Here is a 21,960-nt window from a genome sequence, read left to right as displayed (position 1 = left end):
GGTAGATAATTCCAGTTCAACATTAACCTGTCAATGATTGAAATGTACAATGATTTTCACTTTATGGCTTTGCGTCCTCACTTCCTCCGTATTACTGCGGTCAAAGCGGTAAATCTGAGCTTCCTCTTTACGTAGAAAGCGCAATCAAAAATCTGATTGCAGCAGTTTATAATATAAACGGCCGCATCTTTTCAATACTAGTAAATATTTAGAAAATCAAACCTAAATCCTCCTGCAGCATTTTACAACTAGAGAAATGTCTATAGTCATTTGAATTACGACTACGGCCTCATGGTTTGATTATGATGCACATGTCTCGATGAATCATTTATGGCCCGTCTGTATCAACAGCAGATATTTGTCTCTACATTTGTTCCTTTCTAACTCTTTCCAAAGTGTATATTTTCTGAACTCTAGTTTGTGTGCATCTGGGCGTTCAGGTGAAACACAGTGATTGTTAAATGATGCCAGCACATCCCATTCTGCTCACGGAGATTATGTGTTTGTGTAATGAAGCTGCACCTGGAACATCAAATCCAGGTTTATAAATCCACAACCACAACCAACACTTAAGGAAACTCAAGTTTACAACTGAAGTTGGTGTTGCTTTGACTTCATGATAGATTAAAGTCGCTACGTCTAGTATTATCCACAGGTTGGACAACTATGGTTTCTCTGAGACCTTGGACACATTTATAGTTGTTTTTGCTTTGTCATGTAGGCAGATAAGAGGAAGTGATTATCTGTTCAGAATGATATCCATGGTGCTGTTGGCAGGACATACTCTACTAAAGTGACTAAACTTGCTAGCCTAGAAACATTAATGCAACAAACACATAATGCAATGCTCTCTGTAAAATACAAGGATGACAAACTTGCATTATCCATGATATAAGATTAGTGCCTACCTGTAAATGAAAATCATGGAGAATGCAGTGAAGGAGGAATGTAACTGTTTTTCTTGAGAGGCCATTATGGTTGAATAATTGCTATTCTTTTTTTATTGTTCATTGTGTATCACGTATGTGTTTTGTATAGTTTTGACTTTATATGGCTGCGACCTTGGCCAGGCCTCCCTTGCAAAAGAGATTTCTAATCTCAGTGGGACTTCCTGGTTAAATAAAGGTAAATAAATAAGAATTCAACCCGAAAACAAACTGTTTCCCATCATAGAAGGCTTCTTCTATGAGATTTCTTCCATTTTTCCCACCCTGTTAAACGTTTTGCGAAGAATGTTCCTCACTTGATCTCAGGGTCAAAGGACAGAAGGCGTCATACATTTTGGGTATTGAAGTAGATGTGCAATTTGTCGTATTAAACTATAAAAAATTGACTTGACTTGACACCACTCTTGAGTTTCTCTTAAAGTTAACACACACTTCCTTTGTATGAACTGCTTTAACTGCCACACACACCCATCCAACCCTAATTATCTCTGAATTGTTAGCAGAGAGCATTCTCCCAAATGGAGCAGCAGCCTCTGCAGTCCATTAGCTTCAGTATGTGAGCGTTTGAAGACCCTCAGATGCCAAAGCCCCTGCAGAGCTGCCGGACTGCAAAGAAAACCCTAGTCGCCTCACTTTCACTCTCTTTGTCTTCCTCCCTTCCTTTATGAAAAAGCTTGGAGAGAGGCCAGCGTAGATTCACAGCAGCCAGCGCAGACAAAGCCTATAAGCCCAGTGTTGTGTTACAGTACCTCGGTTAAATCAGGAGAGCTACAACTTCCTTTTTGCAGCGCTGGTTCGCTCACAACCACCCACCCACCCTCCTTCATTAATTGGGTCAATTAGATTCCAGCAGAAAGGGAAAAAACATGGCAGGGTACAAGTGATGTGCTCCAGGGTTAGTGTAAGAGGAGGGAAGAGAACTGAGATTCATGTTTCCAGATGAAGTCATTAGCGGAAAGGGGGGAAAAAATGGCTCTATTTGCGCTTTCTTCTTTTTCGTCGTTGTCTTCTTTTGTGGGGGAAACTGGTGACTTGTCTGCAAAATGTGCGAATTGTACACACTGGAAAATTGACAGGAAACACTTTGAGGACAGACCGAGCCTCACACCGTAACAGCTGAATGGACACCCTCAAATAATTGTGAATGGTAGGTGTGAAGTGAGCAGTCCCCCAAAAACAATAAGAGTTGTTTTCACTGAAGACAGAGAATACAAGGGAAAAAAAACATGTGTGCAGCACAGCATGAAAACAACAAAGGAATCTGCCAAAAATAAAGTTGTAGACATTCTTCTTTTATTTTTGGAGCGTGAAGCAGCCCTCAGGCTTCCTACATTCTCTCTCCAGCTCCCTTGTCTCATTCATCCTCAGCATTGTGTGCATGACAATGACCATTGGGGAGAGTTGTCTGCAGCGCTGACAGCAGCCCCCCCACACAACCCCCACCAGCCCTGCAGGGAAAAGCATCTGGAGCTCCAACAACTGGGAGTCGCCCAGGGCAGCGGGGTTAAGCACGGGGTCAGCGTGTCAGCCAAGACCTGCAGCCAAAGGCCTTGAAGTGCACTTGGGCGTAGTGGAACGGTGTAGACACGCATCCATCCCCCCCCTCGCAGATCGGTCACTTCACCCCGACATACCTCACAACGTACTCGGCTTTTCCAATCCACTTAGCGTTTCACGTGTTTTCGTTTACTCTGAGGGTTTTGGGAGCACTTTACAGCCCAGTAATAAGATGGTAATAGAAGGTAATGGTTTGATAGTAAAGGGTAAGATGACCTTGTGATTACCCAAGTAGTAAACACATAATAGGTTGGTTTTGTTGATGGATATGTCTGGGTGATTCATATAGTAGGATCATAAGAATAGATATTAAAGAAAACAAAACTAGCAGTAAAAAGTTGACTTTATTAAAGGTTCAATATAACAAGATTCATGCATGTTTGTGTGCTTAAATGGAGTTTGTGAGAAAGTATATGTTGAAGTTTGCTATTCATCCATCCAATCCATGATCCAATCCACTCTAGACACTAATTTATATGTACAACTCTGGGAAAAGTTAAGAGACCACTACAATTTCCTGTGAAATCAGCATATCTGCATGTATGACAGCCATTCCATTCCTGTGTCTGTTGAATTCTAACACAAGTACACCTTATTCTACTAAATAAACACCTGATCCATGTCTTATTTAAGAAGGAGAAGTATAAACACCACTACTGTGGCCATCACTATCTTCTTACAATAGACAAAAACAGTGCTATTAGTACTGCAAAAGTAATTGGAATCAAAGAATAAGTTTGAAAACTTCTGGAGTTCTGCTCTGACAATGTTCCCAAACTCTGAGGACTGGTTTTTCTATCAGGACAATGCTCCTGGCCTCAGCTAGGTCAATAAAGGTGTGGATGACGGACCACCAGATGAAGACCCTGTCATGGCCAGTCCAGTTTCCAGGCCTGAACCCACTTTGAAAACTTCTGGAGGAAGGTGGATGGTCACAAGACATCGAAGATCGCTGAGCGTCTTGAATTTCTATGCCAGGAGCTGCATAAAGTCATCCAACAGCAGTGGTGGAGAGAGAAGACACGTGAAAGCTGTCATTGGAAATCAGGGTTATTCCAGCAAATATTGATGTCTGAACTTTTCCCGAGTTACAACATTAGTGTTGTGTTTAGAAATTAATATGAACCCTCCTTTGCGTTATTTAAGGTCTGAAAACACCTGCATGTTTTTGGTTTTTTTGACCATGTGTTGTGTTCTGCAAATACACGCTCTAAATAACAATACTTTTATTTGAAATTTGGGAGAAATTTTGTCGGTAGTTTAGAGAATGAAACAAAAATGTTCATTTTACGCAAACACATAACTATAAATGGTTAAATCAGAGAAAGTGATCATTTTGCAGTGGTCTCTTAATTTTTCCAGAGCTGTAGATCACTTGGGTCTTTTTTTTTTTTTTTATTAGTCAGTCCTTACACTCCCTCTGTAATTACACCATGATCAATCTTAATTTATAATATGATGCCCTTTTCAGAAGGATGGCACAGATTGCACTGCACAACTTTCCTACTGAATTGCACTCATTTTACATTGCACATGTATCAGTAACTGCAGTGTTTTACAGAGAACACTGCACTGTGAGGTAGGTTGGGTTTCAGTCATGTTGAGTGTAAAAATTCATGTAGTTCATTAAAAAATATCTGGCCAGACAAATTAGGTCTTGGTCTGTTATTAAAGTTACAACAGCCAAAATCAGTAGGAAAAAATATACACATCTTCTTGTTGTCCAAATCAAAAGACTAAGTATAAATGCAGGTGAATATCAAGTCATTTCATTCTGTTAATTTAATGGTGAAGCCACTTTTCTTATCGTCCTTGTCAGGTCACGTCCCGGTCGTGTCCGAGTTAATCTGATCCGTAATAGGATTAGTAATTATAGCTGTCAGTCACATATTAAACCCTCCTACCTGTCTGAAAAGCTCAAATGGGGATGTCACTGGGTAGTTTTCTACAGTAAGGAGTAAGGGTGTGTATTGGCAAGAATCTGGTGATACGATACAAATCACAATACTAGGACCACGATACAATACATCACGATATATCATGATACTGTTAAAAAGGCAATTTTTTGTTGGCTTTGTTTCGTTTTTTAAAATGATTATTTCCTGGAAGAATCGAATTACACCACAAATATGCACAAATACTAAACACATTTTTATTTGATCACAACAGGATCTAATGCTATATCACAAAATGTTCCTGTGTTAAAACTTAAATTATGTTTTACAGACATTATAGTGTAAGATCCTGTTCAAATGTTCATATTCTATTAGTTCATAACTAGCATCATAATATTATTTTTGTGCAATCCCAACAAAGGATCCAACATTATTTTATAAAAGAGTGTTAAACAATAATAAATAAAATATAAACCAAAAACAAAAATGAACCTCCACAATATCTGCATTTGAATAAATACCTACAAATATCGATACAGTACTTTTTAATATCGATACAGTATTGTGAAATGAAATATCGCGATATATTGCTGAACCGATATTTTCTTACACCCCTAGTAAGGAGTAGATCTGAATGTCTCAGTGCAATGTGATTTCAGGTAATTGTGGAATTTTTACGCACAAACATTAAGAGAATGGCGGCTTTAATTGTAAACACTGCAAAACTACAGATATATGTGCAGTTAGTAAGGTGTGGACTAGTGTTCATCAGTTATTGTCAATAATATGGTCCGAAAATGAACAGTTTCAGGTCGACAGCATTAACCGAAAGCAGTGACATACAGCCTCATCCCCCCAGAAACTGGAGGAAAACTTGTTATAGTTTAGTTGTACCTTGTCTGCATTTTGTTAGAAATAAGAAAATGGTGATTCAGGTCGTGGATGAAGATTGTACCTCAAAGAATCATACAATTATTGGATCATCTCAAGGTTTTTAATGCTTATTTCTTCTTCTTCTGAAGCATCAACAGTGTCTTAACATTAAATACCGTTATCTTAAAAATGGAATGGGCTAACATTATCAAACAGTCCGCACCAAAACAACAAACTCCAACACAACCTGTGACTGAAAAAAAACACTCAAATCTAGAATGTACAAAAATAAAAATGACACCTTTAATAATAGTTCTGATGCATTTTTTCAGCTTGACACCTGGAAAAATGGTAAAACTAAATTAAAAACTAAGCTTAAAGGACCAAATTCAGCAAAATGGGAATAAAACTAATACTAAGATGGTTGTAAAACTATACAGATTTTTTTTTTTTTTAATTGAAAGAGGCCAAAAACACTATCAAACACAGCAGTAGATCTGTGTAAAACCTTCAGAATCACCTTGAATCTCACTGTATAATACTGAAATCATCCTCCTTTATGTGACTAAGTAATACCGAACAAATTACATGTTCTATGACTCAGACTTGCAGAATGCCAAAATTCTGCAAGAATTCCTGCTTAATTTCATGGTAATGTTAGAACAAACCAAACATCAAGAGGCATAATGATTACCTGCGCACATTTGTTGTACTTTGTAGGTAGTAATCATGACTTTGAGCTGTCTGGTTGTGTTTTAATTCCGTGGTAATATAATGTAACGTCACAAAGTTGAGTTTTAAAGCCCATAATTTGATCAGTAGCGAAGCCTGGCCCACCTCCTGTGGCCTCCTCCTCAATCATACCCATGATGAGACGCCCAGATGCATGTTGGGAAGGACTTGCCTGAAACGCCAAACACCAGGCAGCATCATCACAACTGTCAAGCGCATGTCCTGAAGCCTTTGAAACAGATAATGGAGCTGCTCTATCTGATGTTCGCCTCAGCGCTGAAGGAGGTCCTCGAGGCCCCGCTGGGGAGAACAAAGCCACAAATGTCCCCCAGCGAACAGGGATAAGTAGTACAGATTTCCTCTCAGCATGAAGCCTCTCCAGCCTTTTGTCTTGAGCACACACACTCATCTTAAATACAGACTTACATACTGCGTCCGCATAATTTCTCGTATCCTTGTTTGGAGAAGCCACTCGAGTTATTATTGATTCGAGTTTGGCGTTTTATCTGTAGCTTCAAAGGTCCGCCAAAGACAAGACGAGCTATTAAACCGCAGCTTTAATGTCAATTCTATTACATCCAGTTGAGTGTGAAGGGAACAGATTAAACAATATCACTTCAGAGGTATTATATGAATTAATTTAATAGAACAGACATTAAACGCAGAAAGTTAAGAGCGATGTAGTTTGTAGTTAAGACCCGACAATCTTTAATTCAGATCTTAAACTTTTACTTTTACATGCAAAAAAGCAAAACAAAATAAAAACAACCTTCATAACCAAGCCTGGAGGGTGTTCCCCCTTCAGAGCAGTAACAAAACCAAAGCAGAAACAATGAAAAATAATGTGTTTTGATGAAAATTTCAGCACTACTTTAAGGCTTAATTCATGATGTGGGATATAAAACCTTCAAACCCCTCAAAAAAGCTTTCCAACAATGATCCCACATTCCTTTTCATTTTCAGTTAAAGCCCTAAAGGGGAAGGATCGGTTTGTACTTCTGTAGATCTGTCGGTTTCTTGTGGTTTTAAAGATTCAGGCTTACTGTGACATCTCTGGAACGTCTCCTAAAAGTCCAAGAGGAGAACAAAAGCCATCTGATGAAATGCCACTTTATCCGTTTTATCCACAAAACCCTCATTAAAATTAGAACCAAGAGAGAGAACACACTAAATGTCAAATATAATCCCCCATGATGTTTATATCAATCATTTTAATATCTCTGTTGAGTCTTTCATATCATATTCTTCAGCTATTCTAATCTATAGTGCTTTTAAATGTGTATTTTGTTGTTTTTATCAGTGCTTTTTCCTTTTTTTTTGGGTTCGTATCCAATATAAAACATCTGTCCAAATGTTAACGTACCTCCCCGTTTGCACACCTGTGGAAGGAACACAAAGGCCTGGTAGTTTTGTTATATCACATTTCAACCACAAACGAACCTCTCCGGTTTGTTTGGACCAGACTGAGACCAGGTTGTCCAGATGGTCTTGGTCCTGCAGTGTTTACTGCGTTATTGGAGGTTGTATGAGAAGGTTTCATGATGAGTTTAAAAGACAATAATGTGAATTTTAGGGAGGGAAATGAATTTTAACAGGTATTAAAGGCTCAGTGTATGAACTATAGGGGGATTTAGAAGGATGTAATTGCAGAAATGGGTTATAATAGGCATAATTATTCATTGATTTATAATCACCTGATAAAAGAATAGTTGTTTTTCTGAGATTAGAATGAGCTGATTATATCTGCAGAGGGAGTGAATCGTCGCTACAGTCCACTGTGTTTCTATTGTAGCTCAGACCAGACTTCCTCTTCTTTTTAACATTTAATGGCAGGTGGCATAAAGCATCTTCTATGTTGGATTTGGACCAGAGATGATAATCCCTTAAAAATAACCTAAAATGGAGATGAAAATAAAATAAGCTCTAATGTGGGCCGTTTTTTGCGGCCACTGAGGGGGAGCATGATACATATTCAGTCGGTTCCAGAGTTTGACATCACCACTAGGTGTCGCAAAATTTTACCCTGCATCTTTGGATTTTTTGGTTGTTGAGTGGATATACTTAACGCCATTAAAAACCCACAGTCCAAACGTGGTGTAATTTCCAGAAAATTATTTGCTCAGGTGCCTATTTGTATGTGTTGCTCATGAGATGAGTAACACAGTTAACAGCTGTATTTTTTCCTATTCCTGATGCGCACAACATCAGTGTTTGGACTAATGCCTTAACATTGAGTCAAATCTCTTGTACAGAGTCATGCTTGACTGGTAATTTTAGGTATGGTCAATAGCCGATATAAAGGCAGCAAAGAAAATGCTGAAATGTTTTTGCCAGCTCAAAATGCCACAACTTACGATTCAACAGAGAGAACGTGCCAGTAGCATTTTACGCACAGGTCTGAGCCACGGTGAAATCGCTCGCCGTCTGCGTCATCGCAGTACAATCAGTAAGTCTGAGTGATCGGATTCCTCAGGACAGGATCATGAGACTTGTTGGTTCCATGCCTCGTCGCTCCACTGCTTGTTTGGAAGCCAGAGGTGGACACACCCGATATTGAACGATAACACTTTCCATTTCTGAGTACCTGTATTCAGTGACTGAATAAACGTGTTAAGTAAATCACAATTTGTCCACAATTCATTCTCTAATGACCACTGGTTCCCTCTTTAACATAAAGTTAATCCCAAACCAGTTAATTTAATATATCTCCAAATATACATATTATTCTGGCCCGTGTGTTTTTAATGGCGTTAAGTATATTATAGTTTATTGAATGCAAGATGGAATCAATAACCAATAATACAAACTTGAGTACGACCAACAAGTGTAGGCTAATGTGGCACCTCTGTTCATAAAAAATGCCTACTTTTAGAAGTAATTGTTTCTTTCATCTGTAATGAGAGTAAATTCAGTTGGATCTGTCTCAAGTGCTGAACAAAAATATGAAACTTCCTGTTCCTTCAAGTAAACACTCAATTTATGAACTTGTAGATCTAAAGGCATTGGAATTGTTTGGAAGGTCAGAAATGTATAAATATAGAAAGCTGCAGTAAAAAACACAGATGTTTGCTGGTGGATTTTTGCAGCAGCTGGTGTCGTCTGCAAAAACAATTTTGGTGTCTCTGAGAACTTTCTTGTATTTTTGATACGATAACTATACCACAGCAGATTTTTTTTGTGAATGTCCATAACTTGGGAAAGTTGTGTTTGACCACCTCAAATGTGGCCAGTGCCAGCTTTGTCAAAAAGAACATCAACAACAAAATTCAATAGACAAGAAAAATGGACAAGTTCTCTTAAATCACTTGAATGTGGAACCCATTTATACAAGTGGTTCTTGCAGACACTGTACTGTTCACATCTGGAACCAAAGTCGCCAGAGTCAAACCCTCACATTGTTTTTGTTTTTTTACCAATTCTGACATGACATAGGTCTTAAATTTCATCCAAAACAGGTCTAAAACTGGCCTTAAAAAGTCTTAAATGTAACTTGTTGAAACCTGCACATGCCCTGTATAAAATTCAGAATTTTACACCCAGTCGGTTTCAAAGTTGCATAAACCATCAGCGTCTCCACAGCGCAGTAACTCCTCCTTAGGCAGCTGTACATCTAAACTTAAACACTGGCTCGCTGAATTGATACATCTGCGTTTCTCATTTCTGGAATCGGAGTGGCATCCAGAGCCTTGGACCGTTCCAGCGTTCACTCACGCTGACGGATCACATCTCCTGCCATTGCCTTTTATCCTGCTCAGCTAGTGAATGATGCATTTGCGAGTTGCACCGAGGAAATCTGGTGCTCATATTACACAGATTTATACATCTGACATCGTATCTCCAACATCTTATCTGAGATGTTTTGAAGAGCACAGGCACGCTGAATGAGTCGCTCTTTCAGTGAACACGACGCCTGATGAAAGAAATGTCAGATTGCGATTCCGTCGGCCTCACACACAGACGCCGACGCCGCCTCACATACACCCTCACTTGCCGTTCTCATCTAAAGTCTTTGGCAGATGGAGGCGTCTTTGTCTCGCCAGAAGTTTTCCAACCTTGAAAAAGCATGCACTGCTCAGTTTAATTAAGGCAAACCACAACAGCGGTGTAGTAATGACTGGATTGTGTACAACATTATCCCTCCCCCTCCTGGACAAAGCCTTTGTATTCACCACAGGCTGAGCTTCTCCCACCACAGAGCAAGGGAAGGGAGAGAAAACAAGCACGCCTCTCCAATGCTAACTCAATAATGACTTCCCACGGGGGGAAAGAGAATACGGTGCAGTCTTTGAAGTGGCTGTTCTGCAGGAGGCTCCTCAGCCCCAGACTTGCTACAGGAAGCTCTCACAAGGGTTTTATAGACCCACGGACCTGACGAAGGCTCCCTACAGCAGCAGCAGCATCAGCCCAGGTTAAATTCATGTTCTACCATCCTTCAGTCAGTGCTTAAAAAAAGATGTTTGTTCACGTTGAAGAAGCTCTGGCTTAGGGAATACTTGCTGGAGAAATGCCTTTCACACGTAGAAGCCACAAAATTGCTGAACTCAGTTATCCAAAGAATGTGGTGGTTTTCAGTTTTCACACATAAGTCTTCCATCTGTGTCAAATCCGCTTCCACACAACACGACTGTTTAGGGAAATTCAGCTTTGCTAATCCAAGGCAAGGTGTCTCCAGCTCTGCTTCTGCACTTCACCTAAAAGCACAGACTGATCGGTGAAGTCTGCCAGTACTTTTTTTTTTTTTGTCTCACACAGAAGTAATTTTGTTTTCACGGTCTTTTTAAAGCAGTTTTCCTCTTCGCAGTTTATAGGTCTTTTATGTGTGTGCATTTGGGCAGAAACCAAGGCCTTCAGACTCAAAGCTGGTTCTATTGGTTGGGTTTGGACATGTTCAGATATAGAAATGGAAGGAAGGTTGTAGAGTTGTCAGTTTAAAGGCTTATTTGATGCAAAGCTGCTGCACAACAGTATGAAACTGAAAGACAAGATTAATGATAAAGAAAACACCAGCTAGTACATATGACTGTGTACAGATGGATGTAAGTACAAACTACGTACGTAGACCATGTAGGTATAGAAATGAAGGAAATTGAGAGCCATACGAGGGAGGAGGGTGGGGGATGGGATGGGATGGGAAAAGTTCATGTAATATTTTTGTTTTGTTTTGATTTTGATTATTTTTATTTATTTATTTCTTCTTTTCTGTTCTGATGTTTAAAAATCATCCCTGTGTGGTGTTATCTATAAGTTTATATATTTATGTATGTATGTTATTATTATTATTATTATTATTATTATTATTATTATTATTATTATCATTACCTCCGCCAAGGAGGTTATGTTTTTGCCAGGGTTTGTTTGTTTGTTTGTCTGTCTGTTTGTTTGTCTGTCCGTTAGTGTGCAACATAACTCAAAAAGTTAAGGACAGATTTGGATGAAATTTTCAGGGTTTGTTGGAAATGGGATAAGGAAGAAATTATTAAATTTTGGTGGTGATCGGGGGTGGGGGGGGCCCACAGGGGGGGCCACTGATCGTTACTGTGCAACATAACTCAAAAAGTTATGGACAGATTTGGATGAAATTTTCAGGGTTTGTTGGAAATGGGATAAGGAAGAAATGATTAAATTTTGGTGATGATCGGGGGTGGGGGGGGCCACGGGGGGGCCCACTGATCAGCCTTGGCGGAGGTCTGCGCTCTCCGAGTGCTTCTAGTTATTATTATATATTTATGTAGGTTCCTTCTGTAAAATGCGCCCTATCTCACTGTAACGAACTATAGATGTTTGCTGAACACCATAAACATCCTGTAAAAGCTTCCGTTAATAAAAACAAATGTTAAAAAAAAAAGAAAGAAAGAAAACACCAGCTATGTGATCATATGACAGTCTTATAAATGATTCACAGTCTGAATCACACTACTTGTACATTGTTGGATGGTTAGGATTAAACTAAATCTGGTTTTCCTTTCTGGAGGGCATTGGTGATATTTGACCCAAACTAGGGATTATAGCATAATTTTGGGCAGTATTGTTCCAATACTCAGGCAATAGCTCAATAAATCTGCTCATTGGTGGAGTACACATTACATCCACATTATCTTAACCCATAAAGACCCAGTGCTATTTTTGTGGTAGTTCACAAATATTTTTTTTTTCTCTCTATTTAACCTTTCTTAAGTGATTTTTCTCTGTATTTAGCCTTTTTTCAGTGAAAATCAGGTATTTTCCTATATTTAATTCGCTGATCATTTAAATGTTCCTAAAAGCTCATATTAATGTTGAGATTTATTTTATCAAAAACAGAGAAAACTGAAGAAAAAGTGAGATTTTCAGCGAAGAAATCAATTACATGAACATAAACCAAGCGTGTCCATCCATTGTCACTGATCCAACTCCATGGGTTTTACTGGTGAATCAATGTTGTAGAAGATGATGGTGTTTCCACGGAAACTATGGAGCCTCTGAACGTCCAAATGGGTCATATCTGATGACCAAGAAAAGATGACAAACTGTATTTTACACCAATTATTTACATGTGTTGATAGGACTAAAGGATTAGAAGGTAGTAAACATTTCAGATCACTAGATGGTTTTGGTTTAGGGTTCGGAACGTTAAAAAATTGATATTATTGAGATAAATCTATTAAAAAAGGTTGCAGAAGTGACTTCTCCTAACTGACTGAAAATAGTGGCAGCTTTCTTCAGTTAACCATGACAAGAAGACAAACTGCATTTTACACCAATTATTTACATGTATTGATAGGATTAGTGGATCAACAGGTATTAAACAGTTTTGATTAGTAGAGGGTTTTGGTCGACAGTGGCTGTTTGGGTCTTTGTGCGTTAACTTTGTGGTCAGCTGTGCTTTAGTCAGTTATCCACAAACTGGAAAAGTTGGGGGTTCAATCCCCACTTCCTGTCCAGTTGTTGAAGTGTCTTTGGGCAGTATCTCGCCTGTTCAACTGGTGTCTATGGGAATGAAACTCATCATAAAGCACCTTCGATCAGATTTTATTTATATAGCGCCAAATCCTAACAAAAGTTAAACACATAATAACGTAAAGTCTTAATATGACATTTGGCTTAAAGTATAAAACCCCTACGTAAATCCATGCCCATTTACAGTCCTTCTATTTTTGTGGAGTACATCTGTCACAGCTGCAGCCTAATTTCAGAGACAGCGGCAGATCGTCTTTGTCTAATTTGTCTCACCACAGTTTCATAATAAATCCAAAATAAATCTGGTGCTCAACTTTATGTAGGCATCTCTCATTAACAACATTTTAACAAGCCAAAAAGACAAACAAATGAACATTTTATTCATGTGGTAAGTATTCAGCGCTGATAAATGGCTCTTCATCTTCTTCATCAGGTGGATTGAACATGTAAAAACAACAAGTACATCTACTGTCATGGCATTATACTCTGCTGTTTCTTTCTTTTGTATTTTTTTCTGTTCATTTGACCAATAATGTGCCTTTTGAGGTCATAGCAACCTTTGGTCACCAGATTCTATTTCTTCTAGTTCTTTTTTGAGTCTCGACTAAATGTTTGTACCAAATTTAAAGACATTCCCTCTTGTTGTTCGTAGAATATTATGACATGAAGTCACAACAGCCTTGACCTTTAATCAATAACATCTATTCAGTGCATCCTCAGGTCGAAGTGAACTCTTACACCAAATTTTGCACCATTCTGTTCAATCATTCCTTAGAGATTGCATTTTAAACAATACATTATCTAACAGACAGACTCATCTTATAGAAATGCACCGTTGGCATATCTAATAAATGATTATTATGTTTATTTAAGTAATAGAAAATGAACACAGACAGATGCTTAAATCATGAATTGCGGTTATTTATATGACAGGTAATCATCCAGTAGAACAGCCCCTATAGCTGGATAATATTGTTGGTTCTTACAGCGCTGTAATAAATGTAAATGCAGATGCAGCTGCTCTGATCACATTTAGATTTTATGTACACGGCAGGTTTTTCTAAGATTCGATTTTAATAAGTAATAAATTACCTTGCGTGCATTAAGAATATTGAATCATAACATGTATGTTTCTGTACCTAAGAGACATTCCCTGAACTAATTAAGACAAGAACAGACAAACCAAACATCTGCTTTATGTTTTTAGTAGCCACCATAGAAAAAGGTGAGGTGAGAGGTTTTCTGCAAATGGACAAATCTTAAGGAGCATGTTGCACGTGTGATTAACTAACGCAGCATTTTTCCTGAATGATGGTGCAGCGATCCCATTGAAATTAATGAAAGGCATCTGTTTTTTGTTGTTTTTTTTTTTGTTTTTTTTTTTAATCTCAGGCCTTCTCATACTTCTTTCTTTCTTAACTGTTGCATTCCAAAGCAAAACCATGATTTTTTAGGATTCTTTTGAGGTTTTGTGTTTCCACTTTCCATAGCGTCTAAAGGAGGAAACTGACCTTGGCCACTATTCTCAAACCTGCCGCATTGTGATGCAGAGCAGCCAAAACATTCATGGATTAAGTCTGTGCACCCCCCCCCCCCAACCTAGCTTCGAACCATTTCTTCTTTTGTGCGTCTTTGTGAGAACGCATCTATATAATGCAGCGCAACTATAAGATCTGTTTACATAGTCCCTCCTGAGGTCTTAAATGAATACACAACCCCTACATGCTGCTTCTACAAACACTTGACTCACCAGAACAGGGAGCTCATTAGGACTGCACGGTAATGAGGAGCCATCTTGGTTCTCAGCAGTGGGTTAATTGGGCCAGAGAGGGCAACCAGAGCCGAGTGTGAAAATGTGAATGGCAGCAGCGGAAGAGTCCACACAAACACCCCCCCCCCCGTCATCTTCTGTATACATACACACAGCCCACACACTTTATCCAACCCCTGAATGGACGGAGTCTGAATCGCAGTGACCCGCAGAGGTCAGCTCGTAATCACCATGGCGATGGGGCTGGCACACACGCCCTAACCGCACCGGGGGGAACGAATAGCAACCACTTAAGTTTTTGGCAGCATGGCAGGCTTTCCCAGCGTGAATAATGTGCAGGCGGGGGGTTGGGGAGGTGCGTGTGTGCGGGGGGGTGTTAGCCTTCCAACATTCTGAGGGCTTTACACAAATAGGGCCTTGTAGAAAGACATTCATCAGCAATAAAACACCTTCTGCCCGTTCAGAGAGAGAGTTGTGTCTAGAGCAGTGACACAACTATAAAAGTGGCGACAGGAACATTGTTTAATGTGGCGCTTTATGAGGCTATTCTCTTAATCTTAATCGTAATCGCTGGAGTTGTGTGACAGTATGCTTTTGGCTAGACTTGTACTGACTGTAGCGCAGGCAGACGTGCACAGCTGGAGTCCGTCTCGCTGTTCAAGGCTGCCCTGTGTCTTTATTTATTCTCAGTGTGCTTTTGTTTGTGGAGCGTTCGCTTCTGCAGGCTGATGGAAAGAGTCTCGATATGATGGACACATAAAGGGTTCTATAGTGCATCCTTTTAAGGTCAGTTAGGGCGTTTTCACACTGGGTATCCGAGTACGTTGGACCCCAAAGTCCGCTTCGTTTTATCACTGTGAATGTAAACGTTCCATGCGCGAGCACTGTACCAAGTCCAGCAGAGAAGGTAGTCCTGGGTTCGGACTGCGTGGATTCCAGGACAGAATGTTGCCATGTGAAAGCCATCTGTACCCGAGACCGGAAGTGACCTAATCACCACTCCGACAACAGAAATGACGTAATCATCATGAGACCATAGACCAGGGGTGTGAAACTCATTTTGGTTCAGGGGCCATATTTAGTCCAATTTGATCTCAAGTGGGCCAGACCAGTAAAATAATGACTTAATAACCTATAAATAATGACAAATCCAAGTTTTTCTTCTTGTTTTAGTAGAAAAAAAACACCAATTAAATTATGAAACTATTTACATTTTACAAAAAAAAAGATTTGAATAACCTGAAAAAAATGAAATTTCATTTGAAAAATTAGTGCAATTTTAACAAAATTATACCTTGACTTATTATTTATACATGTACATTTACACAGACTGTTCCATAAACATTTGGTAACAGGCAGAATATTGTTAAAATTTTGGAGTTTGGAACTAAAATTTGAACAATTTCTACAATATTCCATCTCTTATTATTAACACAACTCCAGATCACAGTGGATCCATAAATGCACAAAACATTTAGTAACAGGCAGAATATTGTTCAAATGGCACATTTCAGGTTGTTCATCTTTGTTTTTATTTATGTATTTATTTGCATTTTATTGTGAAAGAATAGTTTTGTAAATGTAAACATTTTCACAGTGTAATGTTACTTTTTCACTTAAATTTTTTCCACATAATTTTAACAAAGAAAATTTGTAGTTGTCACTATTTATGGGTTATTGTGTTGTTATTTTTACTGTAGATCACATTGGTCTGTATGTGGGACCTGAGCCAAAAAAATTTGGACAGCCTTGATTGTTCAGGTTAATTTTTGCTCTTTTATCCACGGGCCGGAATGGAACCTTCGGCGGGCCAGATTTGGCCCCCGGGCCGCATGTTTGACACCTGTGCTATAGACAGTACTCCTGTTGTCTCCCGAAGATCGCTATAGGAGACAGATGTAGGCTCAGTCGTGTAGCAGCTACGTAATGACGCACTTTAATTGGATCACGTGGTGTTGGTAACAGTAGCGATTTGTAATAACCATAAGTAGAAGATGATATTAAGTGGAGATGATAGATGTGTTTTTGTTGTTGTTGATTCTTTTGTTATGATGCGAATCCTCAATGATTTACACATTTAATTTAACGTAAAGGGTGTGTCAGGTGAAAAGCATAGGCAAAACATAAGCTTCTTCTTCTACCCTATTCCTTTTTTTGGGTTTTTGTGTTTATTGTGGTTGTTGTACTGTGTGCGGTGATTACTGTGCAAACCAAAAATAAACCATTCATTCATTCATAATATATCACCTGTTCACTCTAGGTGTGGGTTAGTAGCGAGTGGGTGATGGGGAAAGCCTACTTTTGCTGACCGCTTCCTGCTTTTCCTTTTTAAAGTATGTCTGCTGTTGTCGATCACTTTGAAGGCTGTTCACCGCTGTCTTATGGATTACCTGAACATCAATGAACTGAAACGCGAGATGTTTTAATGCCTGGGTACTTGAAGATTTTCTTTGATACAAAATAAAGGAACCTTGCTTTAAACCTTGGATTACTCTTTGGACTAAAGCACGTCGGGCAGTTTCCCCTGTTCAGCTGCTCGGCAACTCAAAACTTTGTTAGTCAGTTGCCAGTAGTCGCTCTTTCTCTTTGCTTCAAACAGGCTAACAGATAAAGTATTGCCTGTGAACAGAACAGTCACGCAGTTGACGACGTAAGGGGTTGTCACTTCCACGTTTGGTGGATAGCTACAGAATTCCTTCCACACTGCCACCTGCTATTTCAGCCCTGTAACACCCACTCGTTCTCAGGCGTGGGCTGTGTGTGCCTGAGAACGCAACATCTACAGGAAGGGTGTGAGCGTATCCAGGAACAACGCGGGTCCAGATACCCACTCTGAAAACGCCCTTAGTTCATCCGTCCAGCCTCATTATGTTTAAGGCATAGTATCTCCAGAATAGTTGGACAGAACATCCACATGGGTTCAAGGATGAACTTGAAGAAACATTGATGGCCAAAGGTCAAGGGTAGTCGGACCTCACAAATGATTTTTTAGGCCACCAAATAAGAATATTTCACACAAATATTACACAGTAAACGATGATGTGATGATATTCTACATACAAAAGGTCAAAAGTCAACGTTTGTCGATGCAATATCTCAGGAACACCTTGAGGAATTTTTTTACTGTTGGTATAAATGTTCATCTGGACTTTGAGGTTGAACTCATTAGAATTTGGTTCGCAAAGGTCAATGTTGGTGAGACCTTAGAAAACACATTCTGGACCAGAACTCAAGATTGAAGATTATCATGTAAGGACTGCAGACACATCTGACTGGACTACTGGTTCTTGTACAGAAGAGGGTAGAATTTCAGCTCTAAGCAACAACCACAGAGATGTCACAAAACCCCTTTGTCAAAATAAATGTTGAATTACATGACGAATCATAGCAGCTTAAAGACCTATAACCTATAACAGAAAATTCTCTGTAATAAAGCAGTCATTAGGCTATAGTTGCAAAATCTGATCAGTCATTCTGAAAGTTTTCTTAAACGTATATAAAATGGAAAAATTTCTTAGTTTATGCCATCTTTCTGAGCTCATTATCTGTGACCTGTTTTAATTTCTGCACTGGTTTTTAGTGGTTATTGCTTTACAAAGACAGTTAAAACTCCTGCAGATGAAGGAACACTAACCAAATGCTAACCAAAACCCAAGTAAGTCATGATAGATTATAAAAGTGGACTTATTACTACTCACCTATCAAAATTAAGACAGCAGCGTAAAACAATGATATCATTATTTACTTCGTGTTTTGCCATTCTACATCGTTTACTACGTTCAGTACATTTACTGCATTCAGCACTGAAGTTTATTTGGTGTTAGACCGTTTTTATACCAAACTTACAACGGTTGATGAAGTATCAATAATTTGTAGCAAGAAAAAAGAAAATGAATTGGTTGATATCAGGGCAATTGTCATTAAAAAAAAAAAAACTGACTCTCTAATTTAGATTTAATCAATAAATCTGTAACTGATCATCCAGCCAATCCAAGGTTTAGTTTTAATGGCCGAAGGAGTATTGTATTTGTTTTATCATCTGTCCGTCTGTCTGTCCATTCAACAACATAATCGTATTATCTGAAGAATGCTTTGAGATATCCGCACCACATTTATACTGTGGATGCATCTTGGTATAGAGCAGAAGCCTATTGACCTACTTTTCCAAGGTCAAACGATGTCAAATGGAGACATGACCTCTTTGTTGGGGTGATACGTTTGCTTGAAACACCCTTGTGCAGTTATAATATCTGAGTACTTTCAAATATAAATATTTATGTAAGAAGTTTTATATGAAGACAGTCTAATCTAAATTATAGGGCAGTAACTTTCAACAGAATCCTACACTATATTTGGCCGAGGGGGGATTAAAAGTGCCCAGCAGGTCATGTTCAGTCTTTGTAATTCCAGTTCGACCATTGGAGTCAACCTTCTCCCAGCACCGATACTTGTTTCATCTCTATTTAATCCATCCCTCACTCCTCTGTAGGACATTTGCGTGCGTTTCTGGAATGCAATCTCCATCGAAAGCAGAGAAAATTTCACGTTATACGATGTGAAAGGTCCTCGCGCTCGCTGCCATCATCCATAAACACAGGCTCCTCCACCAGCAGCAGATCGACTCACTGTTGGCTTAGCCTCTCAGTATGCAGAGGTGAAAATGTGAATAAGTGTGTGTTTGCACGAGCAGGCTGAGGGGGGAGGGGAGGAGGAGGTGTGCATCTCTCTCTGTAATCCCTTTCAGTCTCTTATCACCTCTCACAGGGAGAGCAGCAGCGGGGGAGGAGAAGAGCCGAGCCCCTCGTATCAGCAGCACTCATCTTCTTACATTATTAAACGTCCATATTTCCATATTTCATTGAGCCCCCCGTGCCTCGGCAAATCGTGCTCTACTTAGCATTCAGATGAGAATGGGATTTGGTTAATGGGTATTAGATTTGTAGATGGTTATCCTGTGGCTATGTCTTTAGTACGCAGAACCAGTCCACCAGTTAGTCGCCGTGTCTGTCTGATGAAGTTGTACTTGGATGTCTCTTTTGTTTTGTTTTGTTTTTTGTCTCACAACTCTGTTTTTTTAAGAAATCAAAGCTTCACTTTCCCCACTTTTCCACTGTTTTGTTTTCATCCTTAAAGGTCCAAGAAGGTGCTAGCCCTGGCAACAACGCTGGAAAAGGTTTCCCTGAAGAAAAAAGACTTGGAGCTGGAACTGGAGGAGCTGGAGGAAGCAGCAACACTGGTGGCAGAAGAGGAAGAGGAGGAGGAGGAGGAAAATGAGGAGGGAGCCTCCAGGAGCGATGCAGTATCCCGCGGCGACAGCAGCAGCAGCGAGTCGTCTGACGAGAGCGACGACTCCGAGGCTGAAGGGCAAGACTGCACAGATCCCAGCGAGGAAGAGGGAGGAGGAAGAGGAGGGGGTGGGGTAGGAGGAGGAGGGGGAGGGACGTCTAAGGACAGCCCTCCCCAGCCCCGACCCACCAACTCCACCAGCTCTCAAGTCCCCCGGGAGCTTCCAAACACACTCCTGTCAGCGGTGGAGCAGGAAGCAGATGCCCACCCCTCGGTCTCTCCCAGCTCCAGGCGGCTGATCCAGGATCTGGAGGAACGAGTGGCCGAGGAGCTGAGAATCACTCAAGGCTCACATTCTGGCGACCGAGCTGAGAGGAGCAGCTCAGAGGCGAACGCTACCACAGCACAGACTGAAGCCACGCCAGGGAGAAGCTGCACTCGGACCCTCTTGGAGCCGAGTCCTCGAAAAAACCCTCTGCTCATCGTCCAGACGCAGGAAACCGACGATTAGAGCGGCTCCAAAGTGCCATCTGAAGTGGAATTTAAGTACGTTTATAACTCAACATGTAAGTAATGTAAGAAAATGTCTGGTTTTGTAATAAATTGCTGCTTGAATTGAGTAACTGTTGTGCTGCTCGTTAACTGACCTCCAAGGGGCCCAACTTTGTTTAATGAGTCCTGTTTTGCTTAAACGTACAAAACATCATTATGCATGATCTTTTTTAAAGATACAAGAACCGGTCGCTCTACAAATTCCACTTTAAAAACCCAAGCCTTCTTCATCTTGTTCTTGTTCTTTTTCTTTTGTCTAATCTGACTTTGCTACATCTGTTAGTCAGCACCCGAGCTGCATACAAATGCACCAACACCATCGGCGTACTGTTTGATGTCACATGAATTATTTCTAACGCTATTTAATAATTAAAAGTAATTCAACAGCTTTTTAAACAGTGTATTATTGGAGAGCCTCTCTACTGCCCAAATATGAACAGTTGTAATCTATAATATATCCATGCTGAGCTCGTATAATCAATGCACTAATGCCTTTCCAGGAAGCTGTCAAACATTTGTCTTTGTTGTAGATCACTCAGCCAAAGTACCCGGCTGGCAGAGCTACTTCGAGGGAGCTATTCTTTTCTTAATAAATAGCAGGAAAAGCACTAACCTCTTCCTAAAGCCCCGGCACTGATTGAAGTGGAAAAGACTCTGTCGGCGCTAAACAGGGGCTGTGGAGCAGGCAAGGAGTGATTGATTCATCTGGCGTGAACGGAGGAGCGCCGGGCGACACAGCTCAATATCATCGGCAGCGTCTAGCAGGCGAGAGAAAACAAACAAGGAAGCACATGTCAGGCAGATAGATGAGGGCTGTGAGCGAGGCTGCGGCACTGGAGCTGTTTGTTCGAGAGATAAGAGCACCCCAGGGCCCGCGAGGATGGAGGAGCCGGGGGCCGCCACGGACCATCTGACACCTCAGCCATGTCTCAGCACTGGATCCATGTCCTCCATTATAGTAGTAATAATAATATGTTTAATTTATAAAGCACTTTTCATGGAGAGGAGTCTCAAAGTGCAACAGCGAAATGAAAATACAAAAATAACACAAGAAGCCGCTGATTAAAGGAGTGATATTTTGCTTTTTTAAATGGAATTATGCATTTTCAAACATTTCCCTGTGGTCTACATAAACTGTAAATACTATACTTGGGTCTGAATTCTTCATTAATTCAACTCCACAGGTCCATCTTCAACCCTATTTCTGAGTAATGACACCAGAAAGGTGATTTTGAGCGCTGGCCCTTTAAATGCACATGAGCCACTTCAGGCCCCGCCCCCTCCAGGTTGTTGGCTGTGCTGCTCTGTCCCGTTCAACCAACAACTGAACATTTTAAGTAATCAGCTCGAAGTTTGGACACATTTTCAGTTTTCATTACAACTGCTGCTGCCAACGAACAATTATGTCGCA

The 21,960-nt window shown here is 40.0% G+C and overlaps 1 protein-coding gene across 2 annotated transcripts in view; it reads left to right on the top strand.

The window, feature by feature from the left end:
* The window catches only part of shq1 (SHQ1, H/ACA ribonucleoprotein assembly factor), a 67,266-nt gene extending 45,599 nt beyond the window's left edge, over positions 1 to 21,667 (top strand). Inside the window, exons 12-13 of one of the 2 annotated variants that reach the window (XR_003935517.1) lie at positions 19,845 to 20,563; positions 21,080 to 21,667. Coding sequence is in view for 1 of the 2 variants with exons in the window: in XM_030135489.1 (XP_029991349.1) it covers positions 19,845 to 20,508 (664 nt within the window). In the remaining variant the exon portion in view is untranslated. Of the gene's footprint in view, positions 1 to 19,844; positions 20,615 to 21,079 lie in introns of those variants that run through there. The other variant, XM_030135489.1, reaches the window with a different exon arrangement.
* The last annotated feature ends 293 nt before the right edge of the window (positions 21,668 to 21,960 follow it).

The sequence above is a fragment of the Sphaeramia orbicularis genome, chromosome 5 (assembly GCF_902148855.1).
Source record: "Sphaeramia orbicularis chromosome 5, fSphaOr1.1, whole genome shotgun sequence".
NCBI lineage: Eukaryota > Metazoa > Chordata > Actinopteri > Kurtiformes > Apogonidae > Sphaeramia > Sphaeramia orbicularis.
This window is presented reverse-complemented; position numbering and strand designations above follow the sequence as displayed.